Source organism: Eupeodes corollae, chromosome 2 (assembly GCF_945859685.1).
Source record: "Eupeodes corollae chromosome 2, idEupCoro1.1, whole genome shotgun sequence".
Classification (NCBI taxonomy): domain Eukaryota; kingdom Metazoa; phylum Arthropoda; class Insecta; order Diptera; family Syrphidae; genus Eupeodes; species Eupeodes corollae.
This window is the reverse complement of record NC_079148.1, coordinates 62117537-62138310: the sequence shown is the minus strand read 5'-3', so window position 1 is coordinate 62138310 and position 20774 is coordinate 62117537. Positions and strand designations below refer to the sequence as shown.

General features: G+C 33.7%; 1 protein-coding gene across 4 annotated transcripts in view; it reads left to right on the top strand.

Annotated features, from left to right (window-relative positions):
- The window catches only part of LOC129948426 (palmitoyltransferase ZDHHC8), a 121960-nt gene extending 101794 nt beyond the window's left edge, over nt 1-20166 (top strand). For 3 of the 4 annotated variants that reach the window (XM_056059429.1, XM_056059430.1, XM_056059428.1), the window contains exons 7-9: nt 6293-6540; nt 10694-10879; nt 18259-20166. In XM_056059429.1, the coding sequence (XP_055915404.1) occupies nt 6293-6540; nt 10694-10879; nt 18259-19459 (1635 nt within the window). In that variant the 3' untranslated portion in view covers nt 19460-20166. Of the gene's footprint in view, nt 1-6292; nt 6541-10693; nt 10880-14541; nt 14647-18258 lie in introns of all 4 variants that reach the window. The other variant, XR_008781870.1, reaches the window with a different exon arrangement.
- Nucleotides 20167-20774: the final 608 nt, after the last annotated feature.

Here is a 20774-nt window from a genome sequence, read left to right as displayed (position 1 = left end):
TTTGAAATCCTTGCCTTGAAAAACTGATCGACTACAATTTAGTTCAGCGCAAAAAGTGTCTTTTTCAATTTTTTCCTGGGAAAACGGAGTAAATATAAGAATTTTCTTATTAAACTTTAACAAAAAAAAAGGAATGATTTATAAAATTGTATCGTACTCGGATGTTTTGTTATTTTGTTTTAATTTACTATAATTTGTTTTTCTTTTACTATTCTTTATTTCTCAATGATTAATTTCTATAAATTTTTATTTACGAAAAAAATATTATTTTCTGTGCTCACACATTATATCACGTAGATGTGCGCATATGTAAGTTTCCAAATAAAATTGAAAGTATACGTATAAAGAATTTCAAAAAAAAATTAAATCCCAATTCAATAAATGTATTGTGAATCCTTATTAATGTTGATCAATTTTTATTTATGTTAACCGTGTAATTAATTATTGTTTTTTTTTTGTTTTTGTAGAAACCTAAAATGTTGTAAAAATGAAGTGTTTTTATTTAGTTTTTTAAGTTAGTTTCCAAATTTTTAATTTTATTTCTAATTCAATTATTAGTTTCAGTAAATTGCTAAAAATATTGTTGTAATAGACAGTATGTTTTTCTTCTAGACAAATTTGAAAGATTTAAAAATTGATTCTAATAACTATCTAATAACTCTCCGTTTATTTTAAAAAATATTTATAGCTCGAGCATTTCTTCACTTTCTATAATTTCCTTAGAACTCAGTGTAAATTTACTGAGTTTTAAGGACTTAGATATCCGTTTAATAAAACAAAGTTCTAACGAATTTAAAAGTACATTTATAGCACCCTGGTTGATTTTTTGACATACATAGATAAATTTCTGAGATTCTATCGACTAATAAAATGGAATGTTTGTCAGTATTGATTAAGAGGCAAACATTTTGATTTTAGGTTATTTAATAAATTGTATTTTGGTTCTAATAAATATTCGAAGTGCTCGGTGTGACTAGGTCTATGGCAATAATGATTTGCACAATATTTGCGGTTAGAATGTCCATGGACCTCTAAGTTACTGAAATTTAAACAGGGTCTATGGATCCTATGCCTTCCTTGGAACGGTTATAGAATTGAAGTTATCGTGTCATAGGTGAAGGGGTGCTCCCGTACTGGGAAAACATTTTTGACAGTAACACTGATTTTGCTGTGCAATTTAAAAAAGTTTTTTAACACAAAGTAAAACTAAATAAACAGCCCTCAAGAAGTTGATGAAGTATATTTTCATAATCTTCACACCTCTTCGCAAACTAGCTGTAGTCATATACCTGTGCTACAGAATACGGTCCTTTATCTTTTTATGCGTTGAATGATGACTGCTCAGCCGGTCCTGATGGTATTCCCCCATAGTACTAAAAAAGTGTTACGTTTTTATTCAAACTTTTTCTAAAAACGGGCAAATTTCCCAGTATATGGAAGAAGTCATTTCTAACACCAATTTTCAAGAAAGGTAACAAGTTGGATATAAGCAACTACAGGCTCATTGCAAAGCTTTCATGCATTCCTAAAGTATTTCAACAAGTTGTTTGTGAAAGTGTGTTTTGTGAAAAAAAGATCAACCGTTACTAATCTGCTCACATTCTGAATCATATATTCAAACGCTTTAGAACAAGGTTATGAAGTTGACTGTGTATACCCTGACTTTTCTAAAGCTTTTCACCAACTTAGCCACGGAATTATTTTATTTAAACTTAAAGCTCTTGGTTTTCCACCATTTTTCTTAGCTTGGATTTAGTCATACCTTAAAAACAGATCCTACGAGGTAAAATTTAGAAATTGTCATTCTGAACCTTTTGTTGCTCAATCTGGTGTTCCTCAGGGAAGCTATCTCGGCCCTTTTCTGATTATCCTGTCTATTAACGATGTATCGTCATGTCTGCGCTCAAGTGAACTTCTCATTTTTGCTGACGATATGAAGATTTTCAAAATAATAAAGTCCACCCATGATCGTATTCTTTTACAAGCCGACATTGATAGTTTCACATTTTGGTGTGGAAAAAATAGCCTTGTCCTCAACCCTTTAAAATGCCAGACGATAACTTTTACTAAAAAACGAATCTTTAGTGTATTTGATTATTGTATTTGTATATCACAGCAAAAGCTCTGTCGCGTCTCCACATTTAAAGATTTAGGTGTACATTTCTGTTCAAACTTAGAGTATACACATCACATTAATTTTATTGTTAATAAGGCAAGTTCTATGCTTGGTTTTATAAAACGCTGGGCAAAGGAGTTCAATGATCCCTATGTTACCCTTTCTTTGTATAATTGCCATGTTCGTCCCCATCTTGAATAAGCTTCGCAGGTATGGACTCCCTATTACGAAATTCATAGAAAACGTATTGAATAAATTCAACATAATTTCATTCGCCTTAAAGGTCTTCCTTTTTTTTTTTTTTTTTATATCTACTTCTTCAAACGCAATCTCTCCATCAAAGGCTTGTTAATAATGACTTAGTTTTTTCATCAACTCATTAGTGGTGAAATTGATGCACCTCATTTGCTTTCTTGTGTACATTTAAATTACCGGGGCGGAACTCATTACCTGCGCACATTTGATTTTATGCATATTGACTTCCATAGAACTAACTATGGCAAGAATGAAGCTTTAAGTCGAATGAGCATTTTATATAACTTAAACTGTTCATCGATAGATTTAAATTTAAATAAGGTGGGATTAAAATCATTGTTTAGAACCAGTGCTCCACTATCGTAAACGTTATCATTTTATTTCTTGTTTTGTTTAATTAATAGTTTAATGCTAATTTTGTGCGTGTGTTAGGCTATAATTGTATTATTTTTTACTAACGACTAACACATGCACTTATGATGAGCCTCTGATCGTAGTTTGACGCTTGCTATAAGCTTATTACTTTCTGCAATTCTGAAGTGTAAAAAAAATAAGCATGCCTTCTTAAAAAGACATAATGTCCACACATTCCAATTAATTTCTTTAAGCAAACAAAATGTCTACCTATGGACATTACAAGGTAATGGGAAGCTGATTTAATATCAGCTTAAAAAATACCTAGAAGAACGAAATCTTCTTAATAACAGAAAAGCTTTTGTAGCAATAGGTCCACTGGTGATCTCATGGTTTATCTCACCGAACAGTGGAATAAATCTTTACAGTAAGATTATTGCACTTGATATTTAAAAAGCATTTGATAGAGTATGGCTCTCTCATCGAAAATTCGTGCTTATGGTATTGATTTGATTCTTCTTCTTTGGATTAGAAACTACCTTTCAAAACGTTCAATACACATTTTATTGGATGGTTTCAAATCTGAAACTCATAAATTAAATGATGCAGAGCTCCGTCTTGTCTCAGATTCTCTTCCTCATATTCATAAGCGATTTCTTGCCTGCCATGTTTAATCCATTAAACTGTTTCGCTGATGGTAGTACCATAAGCTTTTCATATGTTAGGGTGTCTTGGTTAACACAATTGTCCTTCAGATGTGGAACTGCAACTGCAGCGTATGATAAGCTCATTCAATTTCGAACTAGACAGGATTTTCCAATAGGGAAGAACTGTATAGAATTTATTGCTTTAAAAACTTAATGTTGCCTCCTGTCGGTAAAGCGTAATCCTCACCCCCAATGCCGATATCCATGAGCGGCACTTGCATCCAGTAAATTAATCAACTTTCAGTACTCGGTATGTATAAACAGATCACCTCGCAAAGAAAGTTAGCATATTTGATATCGCTAAAAACGCTTAGGATTTCTCCGACGTTGCAAGAAATTTCACCCCTTCTGATCTGTGGGCAGGTGCCCCTAAAACAAGTATTGTACGTTTGAGATTTTAAGTTATTTCTTGACAAATTGTCCATTGTTTTAATATTGTCTTGTGTAGACTTAAAGTTTAGAAGCTTTTTGTATTTTTTTTAGTCTTAAAGTTTCGATATGGAATTGTTGGCTCCCATAACTGTTAATTACTACGCACGTTAAACAAATTAGGTGACCTCAAATTGAATAAGACATTGGTCGGATTCACAAAGCTAGTGGCTACGTAGTCAAAATTCTAATAGCTTTGTGAATGCAAAACAACACTACAAGACTAGTCAAACTGGAACTTTTATATTATTATCGACAAATACAAATATATAAAATAAGAAACATTTTTGATTTGATAACTTTAACTTATTTTTTGTAATAATAATAATAATTTAAGACAAAATTTGAAAGATTTATATTTGTATTTATACCTAACCTAACCTAACTTTGTAGTTGAATTTTTTACACTACGCCGCCGGAGGGGAAATTTCAACTACTTTTGCAGTTAGATTTAGCCAATTAGAATCCCTTGACTATGTAGCCACTAGCTTTGTGAATGCGACCAATGTTTGTCTCCTGTCGGTAAAGCGTAACCCCTATCCCCGATGCCGCTATCCATGAGCGGTACTTCCATCCAGGCAATTAATCAACTTTCAGTACTCGGTATGTGTATCAAAGATCTCCTCTTATGGAATGATCTCATATTCGACATCGCCAAAAACGCTGCTCGGTCCTAGAATTTTTCAGACTGATTGACAGACAGATTGTTCACCCTTTCTGATCTGACTGTAATTTACAAAGACTTCATTCGTCCAAAACTTTAATAATACTCACATATTTGGGCTGGCGCCCCTAAAAAAGTCTAAGTCTTTTAGATTTCAAATTATTTCTTGACAAATTGGCCATTGTTTTTATGTTCTCTTGTGTGGTCTTATAGTTGAGAAGCTGATCATTAAAATTAAAGCTCTAACGCTCCAGAACTTGATGAAAAAATGAGTCAGAATACAACCGAATTCGAATTTTTATTAAATCGAGTTTTAGGGACTAGAAATTTGTCAAAGAATTTACCGTAAATGTTTATATTTTTAAATATTTTGTTATTGACTAACTGAAATTGAAAAAAAAGTACTTTTAAAATAGTGGTTATTTATTTAGCATTGATTTTGGGGATACCTTAAGGGAGAAAAACTTTGAAAGGTTCTTTATGAAGAATGATTAAGAACTTTTTACTTTGAAATGTTCTTGAAAATCGTAATAAACTACACAGATGCTATTAGTTAAACTAAAATATTTAACCATTTCGACCTTGTGTTTTCTTGGAAATTATGTTGAAACTAAATTATGGCGGCGTCTTTAGGCCACAAAGTAAATACATTTTTTAAGGATACATTTCTCGTTGTTTTATACCGGTTTTTTAGGTAAGGTGATGATATTGTTTGACACGGAATATTTTTTGAAGGTGTTTTTGTTTGGTACTAAATATTTTTTTTATTTTTAATTTAAACAATCGTAACTTACATAACCGTACACACATATCATATAAATTATATTATTAATGATTAGAATGCTAGTATTAAAAATAAAACCTAAAACCTCACTAAATCTTCTCATAAGCTAATTTTTGTCTTACCAAAAAAAAAAAAAAAATTAACACTTAGTTGAGTGCATGCAAATTTTTCCTTTAAGTTTTGCTTACTGATTCTTCTTTTGTAAATAAATTGGTCATAAAAACTTGTCCACACTAAAAGAACGCACCGAACCGAAGGTAAACCAATAAAAAATATTTGTTTTATTTACAAAAAAATCTAATCTAATGTTTATTAATATTATTTTTTTTTTCAAATAGAATTTAAGATTATATTTGTTCAATAAATTAATAATATTTATTTTTAATATTCGTTATCTAAAAATTACATAAATATTTTTTAACATATAAATAAAATAACTTTTTTTTTTTAATAAATGTTCATTGTGTTTTAACATAAATCTTATTTGTTACATAATATTCTATATCTTTCAATTTTATTTATGCCACCTTTCCACAATAATTATTAAAAAAAAAAACAATCAATTATAAATGTGAATATTTAAAATTTAATTCTAAATAAAATAAAATAAAAGTAAAGAGTAATGTTTTTTTTTAGTAAATAAATATTTATTAAATGATAAATCCATTTACATCTAATGTTTATGTTATCTTTCCTTTTTGGTTTATATATATATACAAAAAGCATTTTTCTATTTACATATATAAATGTATAAAAAATAACGTTTACAACAAATTAAATACTTCTTTATTATTTTTTAATAATAAATTATGCAAAATTAAAGTTATTTATAAATACGTTTTATTAATATGTAGTATACGGCATAGAATACAAAATCAGATTATATATTTTAAACTTAGGATTTTAACATTTAAATAATATTAAATAAATAATTTAATTTAAAGAAAACATTTTGAAAGTTTGACTATATTCCATTAATGCAGCTTTCACCGGGCCGTGATTGCTCAGATACTGACATGGATCCACCACAAGCATCCCAAAGTCAAGATTGCGAGCCAACCCCACCGTTGCAGAGGCATAATTCAAGTAATTTTTATCTGCCCCCAATTGAGAATACAAATATGGTGGTTGGTGCAAATGGACCTAGTGGTGTAGGTGGAGGAGGTGGTCCAGAATCTCCGCGTCACATGAGAATGTATCATCCGCGGCATAGTCCTCATTCAAGACAGAGGTAAGTCAAAAAGTTGGTATTTTTGTAGGGTAACATTTAATTTTAGGTTTGTATTATATGAAATGTATTATTATTAACACAATTGAGTATGGCTAAGACTTTCCAGCTTAAGGCAAACTTATCTATATTATGCAGATATTTATAAATGAGATGAGCAAAATCGTGTCGCACAAATTTCTTAAAAAGTATTCTATCTTACTTACTTAAGATGGCGCTACAGTCCGGGACGGACCTGAGCTTCAACCAACATGCGGTACCAGCCAGCTCGGTCGCACTACCAGTTAGTTGATATCCTATCCCACCTGCGTGCACCAATTTAGTCGCGGTCTTCCTGTACTGCGCCGTCAAACGTAATTGGATTCGAAGACCTTCCGTCGATGTCCATTTCCTCTACATGACCCAGCCATCTAATTTAACCGGATCAGTGTCCGTATAGTTTGTGGTTGTATCTTCTTCTCCACTCTCCATTTATGCAGACGATACCAAAAATCACACGAAGAATTTTTCTCTCGAAGCATCCTATGACGCTCTCGTCTTCTGGATAATGAGCGTCTTATAGATGATGACTTTAGATGCTCCTGATAGGACTTGCTTTGGAAAGAATCAACGATTTGCAAGACTTAATCTTCGTTTGATTTCAACGCTGCTGTCGTTGTATACATTTTCAGCCGTTCATAGGTAGGCAAAGTCTTTCACTACCTCAAAGTTATAGCTGTTAATGTTGACGTTTAGTCCAAGACGGCGTATCGTTGAATATCCTTTTTTGATGCCAACAAATAATTGGTCTTGCCCTCATTGTCCACTAAATCCATCTTCTCTGCTTCTCGCTTTAATCTTCCAACGAGGTCAATATCGTCGGCGTATCCAAGTAATTGGATGGATCTTTGGAAGATTGTGCCTCTAGTGTTGACGTGTTGGTTTTGCACAATTCTTTCTAGAACGATGTTGAAGAAGTCGCATAAAAGTGATTGCCTTGTCGAAAACATTTTTTGACATCAAATGCATCGGATAGATCTTTTCCACCATTGATAGAGCAGCGTGTATTCTCCATAGTCAAGTTCTTGGATTTTTTTTTAAAAGCTCTGCTGTAATGTGAATTTTTGGTCAATGATTTACTTTCCTGGTATGAAGCCACACTGATAGGAACCTATCAGGTTGTTGACGAACGGCTTAAGACATTCACATAACACGGCAGAAAGAATAAGGAAACTGATGCCTCTGAGTCTCCTTTCTTATGTTTTGGGCAAACAAAAAGTTTTCATCCCATTTAAAAAAGGGCCGTAGTTGTGCATATGTAGGTAGGTAGAAATGGCGATCTCAAGGCAACCTAGCCTGAGATCCAATTAGTGCTGTAGTGTACCAAAAACTCGTTTGACCCTTGATTGAAAGCAATAGATTGATAGAGAAGCTTCATAGCGATTATGTTAGAGCCATTTTTTCGCATTGAGAAAAAAGATTAGGTCTCTAATCTTTGTCTCAGATAGCTCATCGAGTTCTTGAAAGAATGCTTTTCCAAAGCATTTCATTCTGGTGTTTGTCAAAGCAGGAAATTTGCAGAGGAAATGGATTATGGTTTCACTTTCTCTTTGGTCACTACAGCTACGGCAAAATGTGTTGTAAGAGATACCCAACTTCTCTGCATGAACTCCTATAGGCCAATGTCCGCTACAAACCGCAACAATCCTGGCTATGTCTTGCTTTGGCCTGCTTAGAAGATCGTTTGTTCGGATTTTGTTATAGGTGGGCCATATCTTCCTAGATATAATGCAGTTGGGTAAATTGCTCCACCTTCGGTTTGATTCAGTTTGGTAGATAGAAAAGATTTTACCCTTCATAGCACCAAGAGGAATGTTAACCATTTCCGCAAGTGAGCTATGAAGGGCCGATCCTTGCTGGCTAGCTCGTCAGCCCGTTCATTTCCCACGATACCACTATGGCCCGGAACCCAGATCAGGGTGACACCGAGGTTAATATTCAGGCTCGCAAGCTCATCGCGACATTGCTGGACCAATTTAGATGAGGATGTGGCCGAGTTAATGGCTTTGACAGCTGCCTGTCTGTCTGTAAAGAAAGCCGCATTTCGGTTTTGGTTTGGGCTTTGTTTAAGTAACTTACATGCCTCACTTATTGCCAGCAGTTCAGCCTGAAAGACGCCAGCAAAGTCAGGAAGCCTAAAGAATTTGGCTACATTTAGGGACTCAGAAAAGATCTCAGAACCAACTCCGCACTCCATCTTTGAGCCGTCAGTAAAGATGGTTGTGTCGAAACCTATCGACACGATGTCATCCTCCCAATCTTGTCTGGATGGGAAAATAACCTTAAAACCCTTACTAAGGCTCAAAGTAGGAGTGCAGTAGTCAGTGTCTACCGAGATAATATCTGAGGGAATCAATTTCGTAGTGTTGCAGTGACCATAAGGTTTTAACAACCAGCTATTCGATTCCTTCAGTCTAATAGCGCTGCAGGAAACTATGTATTTAATAAAAAGGTCGATTGATAGAAGATCCAAAATAACGTTTAAGGCGTCAGTTGGGCAAGTACGCATGGCCCCTGTGGTGCCCACGCAAGCTGTTCTCTGAACCTTCTTTAGCTTATTAATATTATAGGCTTTGCTAAGAGCAGGCCACCACACAATCGAACCATATGTTAAGATTGGACGTACTACGTCTGTGTACGTCCATAAAATCATCTTCGACTGAAGTCCCCACTATTTGCCGAAAGTTTTGATGTACTTCAATATTTAGTTTCCAGTTTAGCTTAGGGTCGAGTATAACTCCCAAATATTTGGCGCTGGAAGACAATGATAGGATTTGACCGTTGAGTCGAGGTAGCGTGAAAGGCGGTACTTTAGTTTTGGTGGTAAAGAGCAACAGTTCAGTTTTACTTTGATTAACTCCTAGTCCACAACTAGTGGTCCAGTTGCTAACTTTCTTCAAAGCTGACTTCGTGATTTCACTAATCACAGAGGTGTACTTTCCTGACACCAATAGCACCAAATCATCTGCATAGGCTACCGTCTTCACTCCACATCTCTCTAATTTAACGAGAATTGTATCCATGACCAGAAGCCATAGAAGAGGCGAAAGGACACCACCCTCGGGTGTTCCCCTACTCACGTGGCTCGATCTTCCTACCACTGAGCATGGAAATAATCCATTCTCGAATGAAGTCTTCTACACCGAACTTAACGAGCGATTCTTCTATGGATTCTGTAAGGACGTTGTTAAAAGCACCTTCTATGTCTAGGAAGGTTTCAAGAGTAAATTCTTTATAATGGATTGTTTGTTCTACAGTGCGCACTACCTCATGGAGGGCAGTCTCCGTAGATTTGCCCTTAAGATATGTATGCTGAGAGCTTTCGAGAGGTCGTCCAACTAGGATTTCTCTAATATGGTAATCAAGAATGCGCTCCAAGGTTTTAAGCACAAAAGATGTTAAGCTTATTGGTCTGAAATCCTTCGCGGATTCGTGACCTCGCCTACCCACTTTCGGGATAAAAACTACTTTGACCTGTCTCCACAACATGGGCACATGTTTGAGAAGGAGACATCCTTTGAAAATTTGTTCCAGCCATGGAGCTGCCACATCATGCAACTTTTGAAGCATAACTGGCAGTATGCCATCCATGCCTGGGGATAAATATGGAGAAAAAGTATTGATGGCCCACAAAATATTTTCTCTGGTTATTACGGAATTGACTTGCTCCACATGAGGTACGTTTAGCTCTGTGGTTTCAAGCTATTCGGGGTTATCACTCTCGCAACCCGGAAAGTGCGTCTTCATCAGTAGCTCAAGAGATTCGGCTGGAGATGGAGAGGCTGTCCAGGTTCCATCAGGCTTTTTTAGAAATGAAGGATTACAATGTTCGTTCGATAAAACTTTGCTGAGCCTTGCGGAGTCCTTTATGTCCTCGATTGTGCAGATGTTCTATTGTATACCTAAGATACTTAATTTCGACTTTATTTCTTTAAGAAGATCAATTTTCAATCTTAAAAGCTGTTCAATTTAAAACTCTCAGTTTACTTTGTTAAAACATATTTCCAGATACCTTCTAAGAAATATTGGATTTTATTTTTAATTGAAAATATGTATATATTGATTTAATTATAATTTATATGAATTGTGTTTAATACTATAATCTTTGTATCCTCAGAGGGCTTGAACCACAGCGAGTTTATAATCCTGATGCACTTTCGCCTGACCATCCAACGCACCCGGGAAATCCAGCAATAGTGGCAGCACAAAATCGAGCCGTTACCTCAGCCACACCCACAATGCAGCAACGAATCAAAGCACTGGGCGTAGCGACCCCCTTAGCCATGTCTAGTCCAGTCCGAAGGTTAGTAAAAAAAAAGAATCGAAAAAAACTTAAATATATTATTTCCTTCAGCTTTTTCTTTACTTTTAGTTTTTCTTCCAATTTAATTTCTTTCTTTTATTTTTTCTTTACTTACATTTTTATTTTGCGAAATTACATAGTTGTAATTAAAATTGTTAATAATGTAAAAAAAATACTTTTTATGTTATGTTTTAACATTAATTGTATACATAATATTTTATTTTTATTTTTTTCTTTCTTCTGATTGAAAAAAAAAATATTGATTTGCACCTTATTGCGAAAATTTGCAAAAACCAATATTTTCTTTGTTGCCACACAAATTTGTTTGTGTTGCAAAACTCGATGGTTGCGAACAGATGGACATAGCTGGAAGTACCTTCGATTTATATTTACCTTTACCGGTAATTTTATTAAACAAAACCATACAAATGAATTTAGAAAATTGTTTTAGGTTAAAATTCTTCCATCGAATTTCGTGATAGATTTGTGTATTTTAAATATGAGTACTTGTATTGTAGTCTTTTTTTTTAAACGTCGTCGTATAACATCAATATTATTTTATATTAATTTATATTATTACATACATAATTATATTATGTTGATTTTGTATTATTTTTATATCTCTCGTCGCAGCCCATACACAGCGCTTATATGAACATTAAAATAAGAAATTAAATAGTTTTATGTTTGCTTTTTAGTATGTTTTTAAATAAAAATTAAATAAATTGTTACTTGGTTACATCATTTTGCAAACATTTCACATAAGGAATTAATATGTGCCTTTGTTTCTAGCACGATTTACTATTTTGAGTTAAGGTATTATTTCGTTTTAAATTTCTCGCAATTTTTCTGAAGTAGAAGAGTAAGGAAAACTGAAGTAAAGGGAGTAATTTGCTGTTATTTTACACTTATTCATTGTTTTAAAACCGTCCGCAATTTGATTCTTTTGCCAGTTAGAAACACTTGGTTCAAGCAAAGCTTCTGCAGTTAAACCTTTTGTTTAAAAATGTATTAACAAGTTATTCTTGTTAGTCTATACGTTTGTATATTATTAAAATTATCGTTCGAAATTTGGAACTCTATTTCTTCAAAAAGTGAAAAGTAATTTCCAGGACATTAAATGTATTTTGTACATATTTATTTAAAAATGTATCAGCACCTTTATTAACTTTCAGTATTATTTGGAAAAAAATATAATACTTATTGTTTAATAAATCCAAGTTGTTTTTTAATATTTTACATTGAGGTTCCTATGTACATAGTTTTGGTAGCGTTTCGAAATTTGTGTAGTTGTTGTTCAAATTTGTTTATATGAAAAAGCAACCTTTACAAAATACCTGTGTGAAGTACAAATTTGTTTGTATGTATTAATTACCTCGTTCTTGTTTTCATACATCTCCAAACATCTTCAGAATTTAAAAATATGGAGTATTATATGTCAGGAAAATGCTTGTAAATAAACCCTACAGATTTACCACCTATAAGTCTATCATCATTGCTTTTCAAGACCTTAGAAAGATTGATTGATATTGATTTAAGGACAAGTATTGATATAAGACTTCTTTCTATGTCTCAACTTGCCTACTATAAAGGCAAATCAGTGAAAACGGCCTTGCACACCTTAATACCCACCTTCGAATACTTCATACTTCATAAAGAGTACACTATGGTTGCTTTCCTTGAAATCAAAGGTGCTATTAACAATGTAGACACATCTGCGCTGACATCTCAACTCAAAACTCAATAACTCTACTGCTAGAAGATTTGTAACCAGAGAGACACCACAAAGCTGTGTTCGATTCCCTCTGCTATGGAACCCAGTTGTAAATAAAATCCTAACTAATCTGGATGCGAAAGGTTTCAGAGTGATTGTCAATCCAGATACATTGTTATAGCAGTTTAAGGAAAACAGCTTAACACCCTAAAAGAACTCTTACAAACAGCTTAGATAAACTAATACTTTGGGCTGACCGGTGTGGACTGTGTAGATACAAAATTCCATTTTTTAACCCTCCCTATATTAAAGGAATCCAATTAAAATCCGCAGACGAGGTTAAGTAGCCATTTTTCTTAGGGTCTTATTTTAGGGGAACAAAATTAGAAACTACTTTAGCTCTCTTTTCTTGAAAAAAGGTATTGGTAATAAATGTGGCTAATAACCCTGAATCACGCATTGGTTATACATATCGTAATCAGGCCAATTTTAATGTACAGTGTGCCATTACGGTATAACTAACTAAAATCCATCGTTCAGCTTGTCTATGCATAAGCGGATCACTTCGCACAACCCCATCTATTGACTGGAAACCCTTATCAACCTAACACCTCTTGATAAACTTAGGAAAGAAATAGCTGCAAGCTTTGCTATTCCCCTCAAAGCTTTATCGTAGTGGGTTAACAACAACATTATGAGTGTTCTTAATTAATTAGAATGCATTCCAAAACACACAGAATACACCATGTCCCAGCAACAATTCCAGATTTCTATACCTTCCAGATCTTTCTGGGAGGAGATTTATTCTAAAACGATCTAAACGATCAATCTTAATCTGTCTTTGACGTTTCGTAAGGGACTCAAAATAGTTTCATTGCGTGATACTATTCATGTGGTTTTACAATGGGCCATTAAACTGGCCTAAGTGTGTCCTACTCCATCCATCCCGGACAGCCACTTTGACCTAACCTAACTTAATGTCATTGATGCATTTATATGTTGTTATCAGGTTTTTGAATTAATTCGTTTACTAGGTGCCCGAGTTGTGCGAATAAGGTCATTATCGCGTTGATAAGTCCTAAAGATGTCTTGCATTATGATTAATCAAGCAAACATACAAGAATTGGCATTCATTTCTTTAACTTGAAAAATGATATTTTTTCCAATGTGAAGTTGTGCTCTAATGTACATAATTATGATAGTTAAAATTTGCCTCAATTAATTCATCATTACTGGCCTTTTTTTGTTTTCTTAATTTTTTTTTATCGTCTAACCAAATGTGCCCAAATTGTAGTTCGTAAATATTTGTTCTCCTCGTTAGTCGTTAATTTTCTTAAAACTGAGTTTATAAATTATTTTGTTAATTAAAATACAATAAAGAATTAATAAAGACAAAATTATCCATTAAGTTTACTTTATTAACTTTTCCAATACCACAATGATCTCCAAAGCTTCCCTTTAGTTAACATATACTTTTTCAATGAAATTTATTGAGGAGGGTTTTTTGCTTAATTTTAAAAAGTTGTAATGCAGAATTGTGATATCAGTGGTATTGAAAAAAGGACTTAGATTCCATAAAATCATTTATTAACTTATCGTTAATTCTGACAATTTTCAAATCGAGAAGGAGAAGTAGAGATTTTTGAAAAAAGCGTTCCCCTTTGAAATCTATAAAATCGCCTCCCCGGTGAACTTTCACTCAAAACTCGGTATCCTTAATTTATGATCATGATACATATTCTTAAATATTAAGTGTCGTTGCGTCAGTTCTTGTGTCAATTTTTATTTATTTGCATTTTAAAGTTTATCGCTATTTATTTTCATTGAACGTTAAAATCGAATAAAATACAAAACCCATTAAGAAAACATGGTTTATATACATTCCTAAATACAAAATAAAACTATTCAGCAAATATGAATACTAATATCAATTTTTTAACTATCGTAGTCTCCAAACATCAGATTCAAACTCAATTTGCTAGAGTATCCTCGTCGTCGCCTTCGTTCTTTTCATCGTAATACATATTTAAAAAATAAAAAACTATCAGTTGAGGTGAGTTTGTGAACTATTAGTGCTTTAGAAAACCGAATTTTGTCGATTTCTTTATTTTCTTTTTGTTAACATTCAAAAGCACTGTCTTTGCAAATGGTTTCCATTCACATCACATAAATATAATACAAGTTTGACAAAAAAAAAAAGATTTATTTTGGAGCTGTGGTTGGGCTTATGTGATTCCAATTATTATACATAATTATTTTTGTTTTTAATCTTCTGTTGTTTTCTTTTTATTTGTAATAAAGTATACTCATAATATTAAATTTTGTTAAAAAGATTTTTGTCAATGTTTTTTATGCTTTAGATTTGTGTTTTGATTTATGCTTTGATGTGTCCGTTTAAATAAAACGTTAGCGTGGTTAGAAGAAAATAATATAATACTTATATAAATAAAACATTCATTTAGTATGTACTCGTACTTTTCGAATAATCAAAAAAAAAACAAACGATTTGTAAACATTTATCATAGGTATTTTCAAGTCCATTATAATTATTCAATCATTGTCATGTATAAACATTTAAAAATCAATCAAATAATCAACAAACTAATGTTCAACAACCTAAACATATTTAATGAATAGCTTTAAGACTTATTTTGTTGGTACTCTATTTTTCAGTTTTAAAGCCACTTTACTTATGATAATAGAGTGCTGCGATTCAAGAAAGCTGAACTTATTCTCAAAAAGTGTAGTACATTTCTTATTTTTTCCTTTCCATACTGAAGTTACACAGCTTTCGACTAAAAACCATCTGCAGGAAATACCTTAATATAAGATTTGAGTGGATAATTAAGTTATTAATTGGTTTGACCATTGTTTGACTTGAGGCTTTGATAAATCAAGTGTGATCTGTTGCGTCGTCTGCATCGGCAACAAGTTCTGTCCTTAGCATTGAATTTCTTAGGATCTCACCGATTTTACGAATATCTTAGTTGAAATCCAAAATACTACCTTTGAATACATTTTTTACTAAGTCTTAAAAATACTAAGGTATTGTAAAGAGGTTATTAGGGTCAAGAAGGTAAACTTCCGTTGTTTTGAAGCCAATCCAACTGAGGAAAACCGGAATAAGTTTAATCAAGCCAGGAATGCCTGCAACGCCCATATTCGACATTACCAAAAATTACGGCAAAAAATACTGCAATGTCCCAAAGGCAAAACAAATTTTTGGTCATTTGTAAAAAAATATGAGGAATTCTTCCTCTTCCTCGGTTCCTACGCTCGTTGTGAATGACATCTCTGAAATCTCTTTGCTAGGCAGTTCGCCGCCAATTCAACGCTGCCAGTGAGTGTTATGACTCCGCATGTACTTGAGCGAGTTAATGATTCTATGGGGCAAATCTTTTTTTGCACTCGTAGTGTAGCATGAGTCCTAAAAGATCTTAACATTCATAAATCTGCTGGTCCAGATGGTATCCCCGCTATTGTTCTGAAGAGGTGTTCTTTATCGCTGGCAAAACCACTGCGTAAGCTATTTCATCTGTCCTACTCCTCAGTTCTCGTTCCGAGCGGATGAAAAACAGCTTTTGTCCAGGCTATTCCCAAAAAAAAGCGAATCTTCTTCACCGTCTAATTACCGACCGATTGCACTTACGCCCCTTCTTTCCAAGGTCATGGAAACTCTGATTAATTATCAGCTCAAGAAATATCTCGAAGATCGAAAGCTTCTTAATGACCCACAATACGGCTTTCGTAGCAATAGGTCCACTGGTGATCTCATGGTTCATCCCACCGAACAGTGGAACAAATCTTTACATAGTTTTGAAGAAAGAAAGATTATTGCACTTGATATTTCAAAAGCATTTGATAATGTTTGGCATCAGACTCTCTTCTCGAAAATGCGTGCTTTCGGTTTACATGAATCCCTCCTTCATTGGATTAGTAATTACCTTTCAAATCGTTCAATACAAGTTGTATTGGATGGACTCAAGTCTGAAAACCACAAAATAAATGCTGGTGTGCCTCAGGGCTCAGTTTTATCTCCAACACTCTTTCTCATTTTTATTAATGATCTCCTGTCTGCTACTTCTAATCCAATAAATTGTTTCGCTGACGATAGTACTCTTACCTTTTCATATTCGTTTTCAGATTCACAACCCTCTTCTTCGGATGTGGAAATTCAACGAAAAAATATGATAAGCTCATTAAATTCCGATTTAAACAGCATTGTACAATAGGGAATAAGAAACCGCGTGGAATTTAATGCTTCGAAAACGCAATGCTGTCTTGTATCATTAAAGCGAAATATACCCCACTTGCCATTATCCATAAATGGCACTTGCATCGAGGAAACTGAACATCTCGATATTTTCGGTATCTGTAACACCAACCACCTTTTGTGGAACGATCACATACGCGACGTCGCCAAAAATGCCGCAAGATGTTTGGGTTTTCTAAGGCGATGCAAGAAGTTTTTCTCCCCCTCTGATCTGGCTGTTATTTACAAGACTTATATACGTCCAAAACTTGAGTATAACTCCCATATCTGTGCTGGTGCTCCTGCAACTTACTTAAGCCCCTTGGATAGTATTGAATGTAGAGCATTTAGATTGACTAGTGATATTACCATCATAAGATCATTTACGTCACTTGAACATCGTCTAAATGTTTATTATTTGAATGTTTTATGCTCTAGAGAAATAGCCAGCTGCACTCTTCCCCTTAAACAGTTCGACCGTAATACTCGCGCTTCTAGGAATGCTCATCAATATACCAAATATACGAGCCCAACTTCGGTCGTACTGTCAAGTACAGAGATTCGTTCCTTAGCCGTACTATGCGAATGTGGAATGCCTTGCCACACTTTTGCTTTCCCAGCTATTGCAATATTCAGGAATTTAAAACCAATGTGCACCGACATCTCCTTTCAACCCCTCTCTTCCTTTCCTAGTGCTCACACTGTGTCTACATAATAAAGGTAAAATATCCCTTTGAGTGTGCGCTTATTATAAAAAAAATGAGGAGAATTTGAATTTTGTATTATACACTTAATCGATATTATTTATAATACAAAATTAAAGACTTGTTTGTTTTCCAATGCTTAGGTCAAGTTTTTGTTTAAATTCTGAAAAAAGAGGCCTACAGCAGAAGTGAATTCTCTAGTCTAGTCCATTTAAAAACATTTGCGATGTTTTCTCATTTGTAGATACATAACTTTAGCGGAAAATATCCGACTCAATAATAATTAAATCAAAAGGTCTAAATGTATAGAATTTTAAATAGTATAGTTCATTAACATTTGATTTAGTAATCTTCATTTCGAAAATTTTATAAAATTCTTACATAAATAAAATTTGTTCAATTGATGTTCAGTATTCCATTTTTCATAAAATAATTATTTAACAATGCAGTTCACATCTTTTGAAGACATTCTGAATTCAAAAAATAACTCCTTCATTATATATACAAACATAATATTTATATTTTAAAAATATCTGCATTTTGATTGAACATTAGTTTGTGTTTTCTGTTCAGAGTAAAACAAAAAAATAATAAAATCTGTTTTGCCTGCACTCTATGTTGGCACTAGAATGAAAAATCTTACTATTAAAATGTTATTTGGAATCTAATGTTTGTATTTTGATTTCTTTTGTTGTCTTCTTTGCTTTAGGTCTAATCCTGGCACCCCAACTCAACCACGTCGACCAGACTTCATAGCCGTTGGCTTAAATCAACAACAATCGCTTCAACCAAACAACAATCAGCAGCAGCAACAGCAACAACAGTCACAAATTTACTATGAATATGCTCCGGGGCTGCCCACACAACAGCAGCAACAACAACAACAACAGCAGCAGCAGCAACAACAACAACAAATGATGATGCACCACAATGGTTTATCACAACAACAACAACAGCGTGGCATGGGAGTTGGAAGTGCCATTGGGGGTATGATGTTAGCAAATAATAGTCAATATGGATCGCCCCAGCGACGTTTTCTTTCTGAAGGTGAATTAGTTCGACAAGGTGGAGGAAGCAGTGGTCCCTCCGCCAACGAATTGTCCTACGCTCGAACGAACAACACAGTCGACAATATACGCGAGCTCGCTGGTAGCCCTCAACGTGGTGTCTATATGTGGAAGGATACATCGCCAGGCTTCAATAATGGCAGCAATGGTGGCGGCGGTAATAGTGCAGGCACTATGCCGAATCATCATCCAGGCCAATATATGAATATGGCGCAACACCCCTTGAGTCATGTTCTCAATCAAGTCCGCCTACCATTGAACGAATACCATCAGCAGCAGCAGCACCAAATGCAATACGACATTCATCACCATCGATCGAATCCGACGAGTCCAACTATTGTTGTGGCCACCTCACAGCATTTATCACCAAATCCAGTTCAAACATCACAGCCATACGGAATGATGCGATATGGCGGCGGAGGAGGCGGTAGCAATAATTCATCAACGAGCACCGTGGTGGCACAGTCATCGTCGACGAATACAATGGTTGGCAGTGCGGGTAGTGGCGGTGGTGGCTATCAACCAGCCCTGAGAGGTGGCGTCCCTGTCTTTCCTCCGAATCCGAATCTACAACAAACACAACCCTCGCCGCAGATTAAACGAAAGCAAACACCCACACGACCGATGTCATTTGTTCGAGCTCTAGAAATGACAGATTCCATGGAAATGCAATCAATGGATCAACAACAAGCTCGAAATAATGGCAGTGTAGTGAATTCAGGAAATAACATGTCGAACAATAGCTTAGGCCCTTCATCATCTGTGGCCAATCAACAGAGGGCAACTACACCAACACCAGATCGAGCAAGTGTATATGATATGAATTATGAGATATCTGTATAACCCATTAAGAAAGTTTCACCTAATCCTGCCTTTGGTCCAGCTTCAAAACCTAAGATATTATCTACCTTTTTTTGAGGTCCTTTCTTTATACAAAAGAAATAGCTTTAAGAGTGTTTGTGTTTTGACAGAGCAAATATATATTCTACAATCGGGATAATTTTGTCCTAGTTTTGTCTTTGTTCCAAAACTTTCGACATTCTTTTACCCTAACCTTGACCTAAAACTAAACTTAATTAAAAAAGTATCGTGTCGTATTTTGCATTTAATAAACTTGGTCATCCTACTAAATGAGCTTCAAGATTGCAAACAATCTAAACAATTCGACACAGGATGTACAATTAAAAATATTTTCAATTTGCTTCAAACACACAAACCAGCTCCACTATTTTCAGGAATTCTTATATTTAAGTTCCAATTTCCATGCATCGATCCGCGTAGTGACAAAATTAGTTTTGTATTCAAAAGTAAAATTTTTGTTACCAGCTTACTGGCCGTGCCATTAAGATGTTTACATCCATTTCTAAAATGTGAGCTGCCTCAATTTAAAACATTGGCAAACGAAAGTACTCTTTTATACGCGTTTAAAACGCTTTGACCAAAAAAGGCAGGATATTCCCTTTGCTGTTCCTTCACCTCATAGATAAAGTTTTATTTTTTTTAATTTTCTTTTTCTAAATAAAACAAAAAAAAAAACAACTTTTCTACTTCTACTAACATCAATAAATGTTAAACTAACTTATACCCTCAAGCCCAAAGGAAATAAATACATTTAAAACAAAATAATTAATAATAATAATAACAAAAAATGAAAAAAAAAAACAAACAAATTATTACTAAAGTTAACCCCCAAAACAAAAGAGTTGTAAATTATTTTTTTACATGAATGATTAAACAAAATAATTTTACTTAAACAAATGAAAAAGTAATAATATTAATAAAGTAAATGTAAATGTGGATTTTAATGCAATGAAAGAAGTAAATTAATTATTATATTAAATATAGTCATTTATATGTATATCGATTGAATGGTATTACGATGTGGTTAAATACATTTTAAGATAAAAGTAAAAACAAAACAAACAAAAAAAAGAAAGAATTTTAAGTAATAAATTAATATTAAATAAAACAAATTACACTGTGTAAAAAGTACATCTATCCATAAACCATTATCTTTATATATATATATAAATACATATATATTATACACAACAACAACTCCATCCCCAAACAGGCTAAGTCAAACCTTAAATTGTTTTATATTATTTAATTTTTAGTTTTTAATGTTTTCTATTTAAATAAAAAATTTAATGAAGAA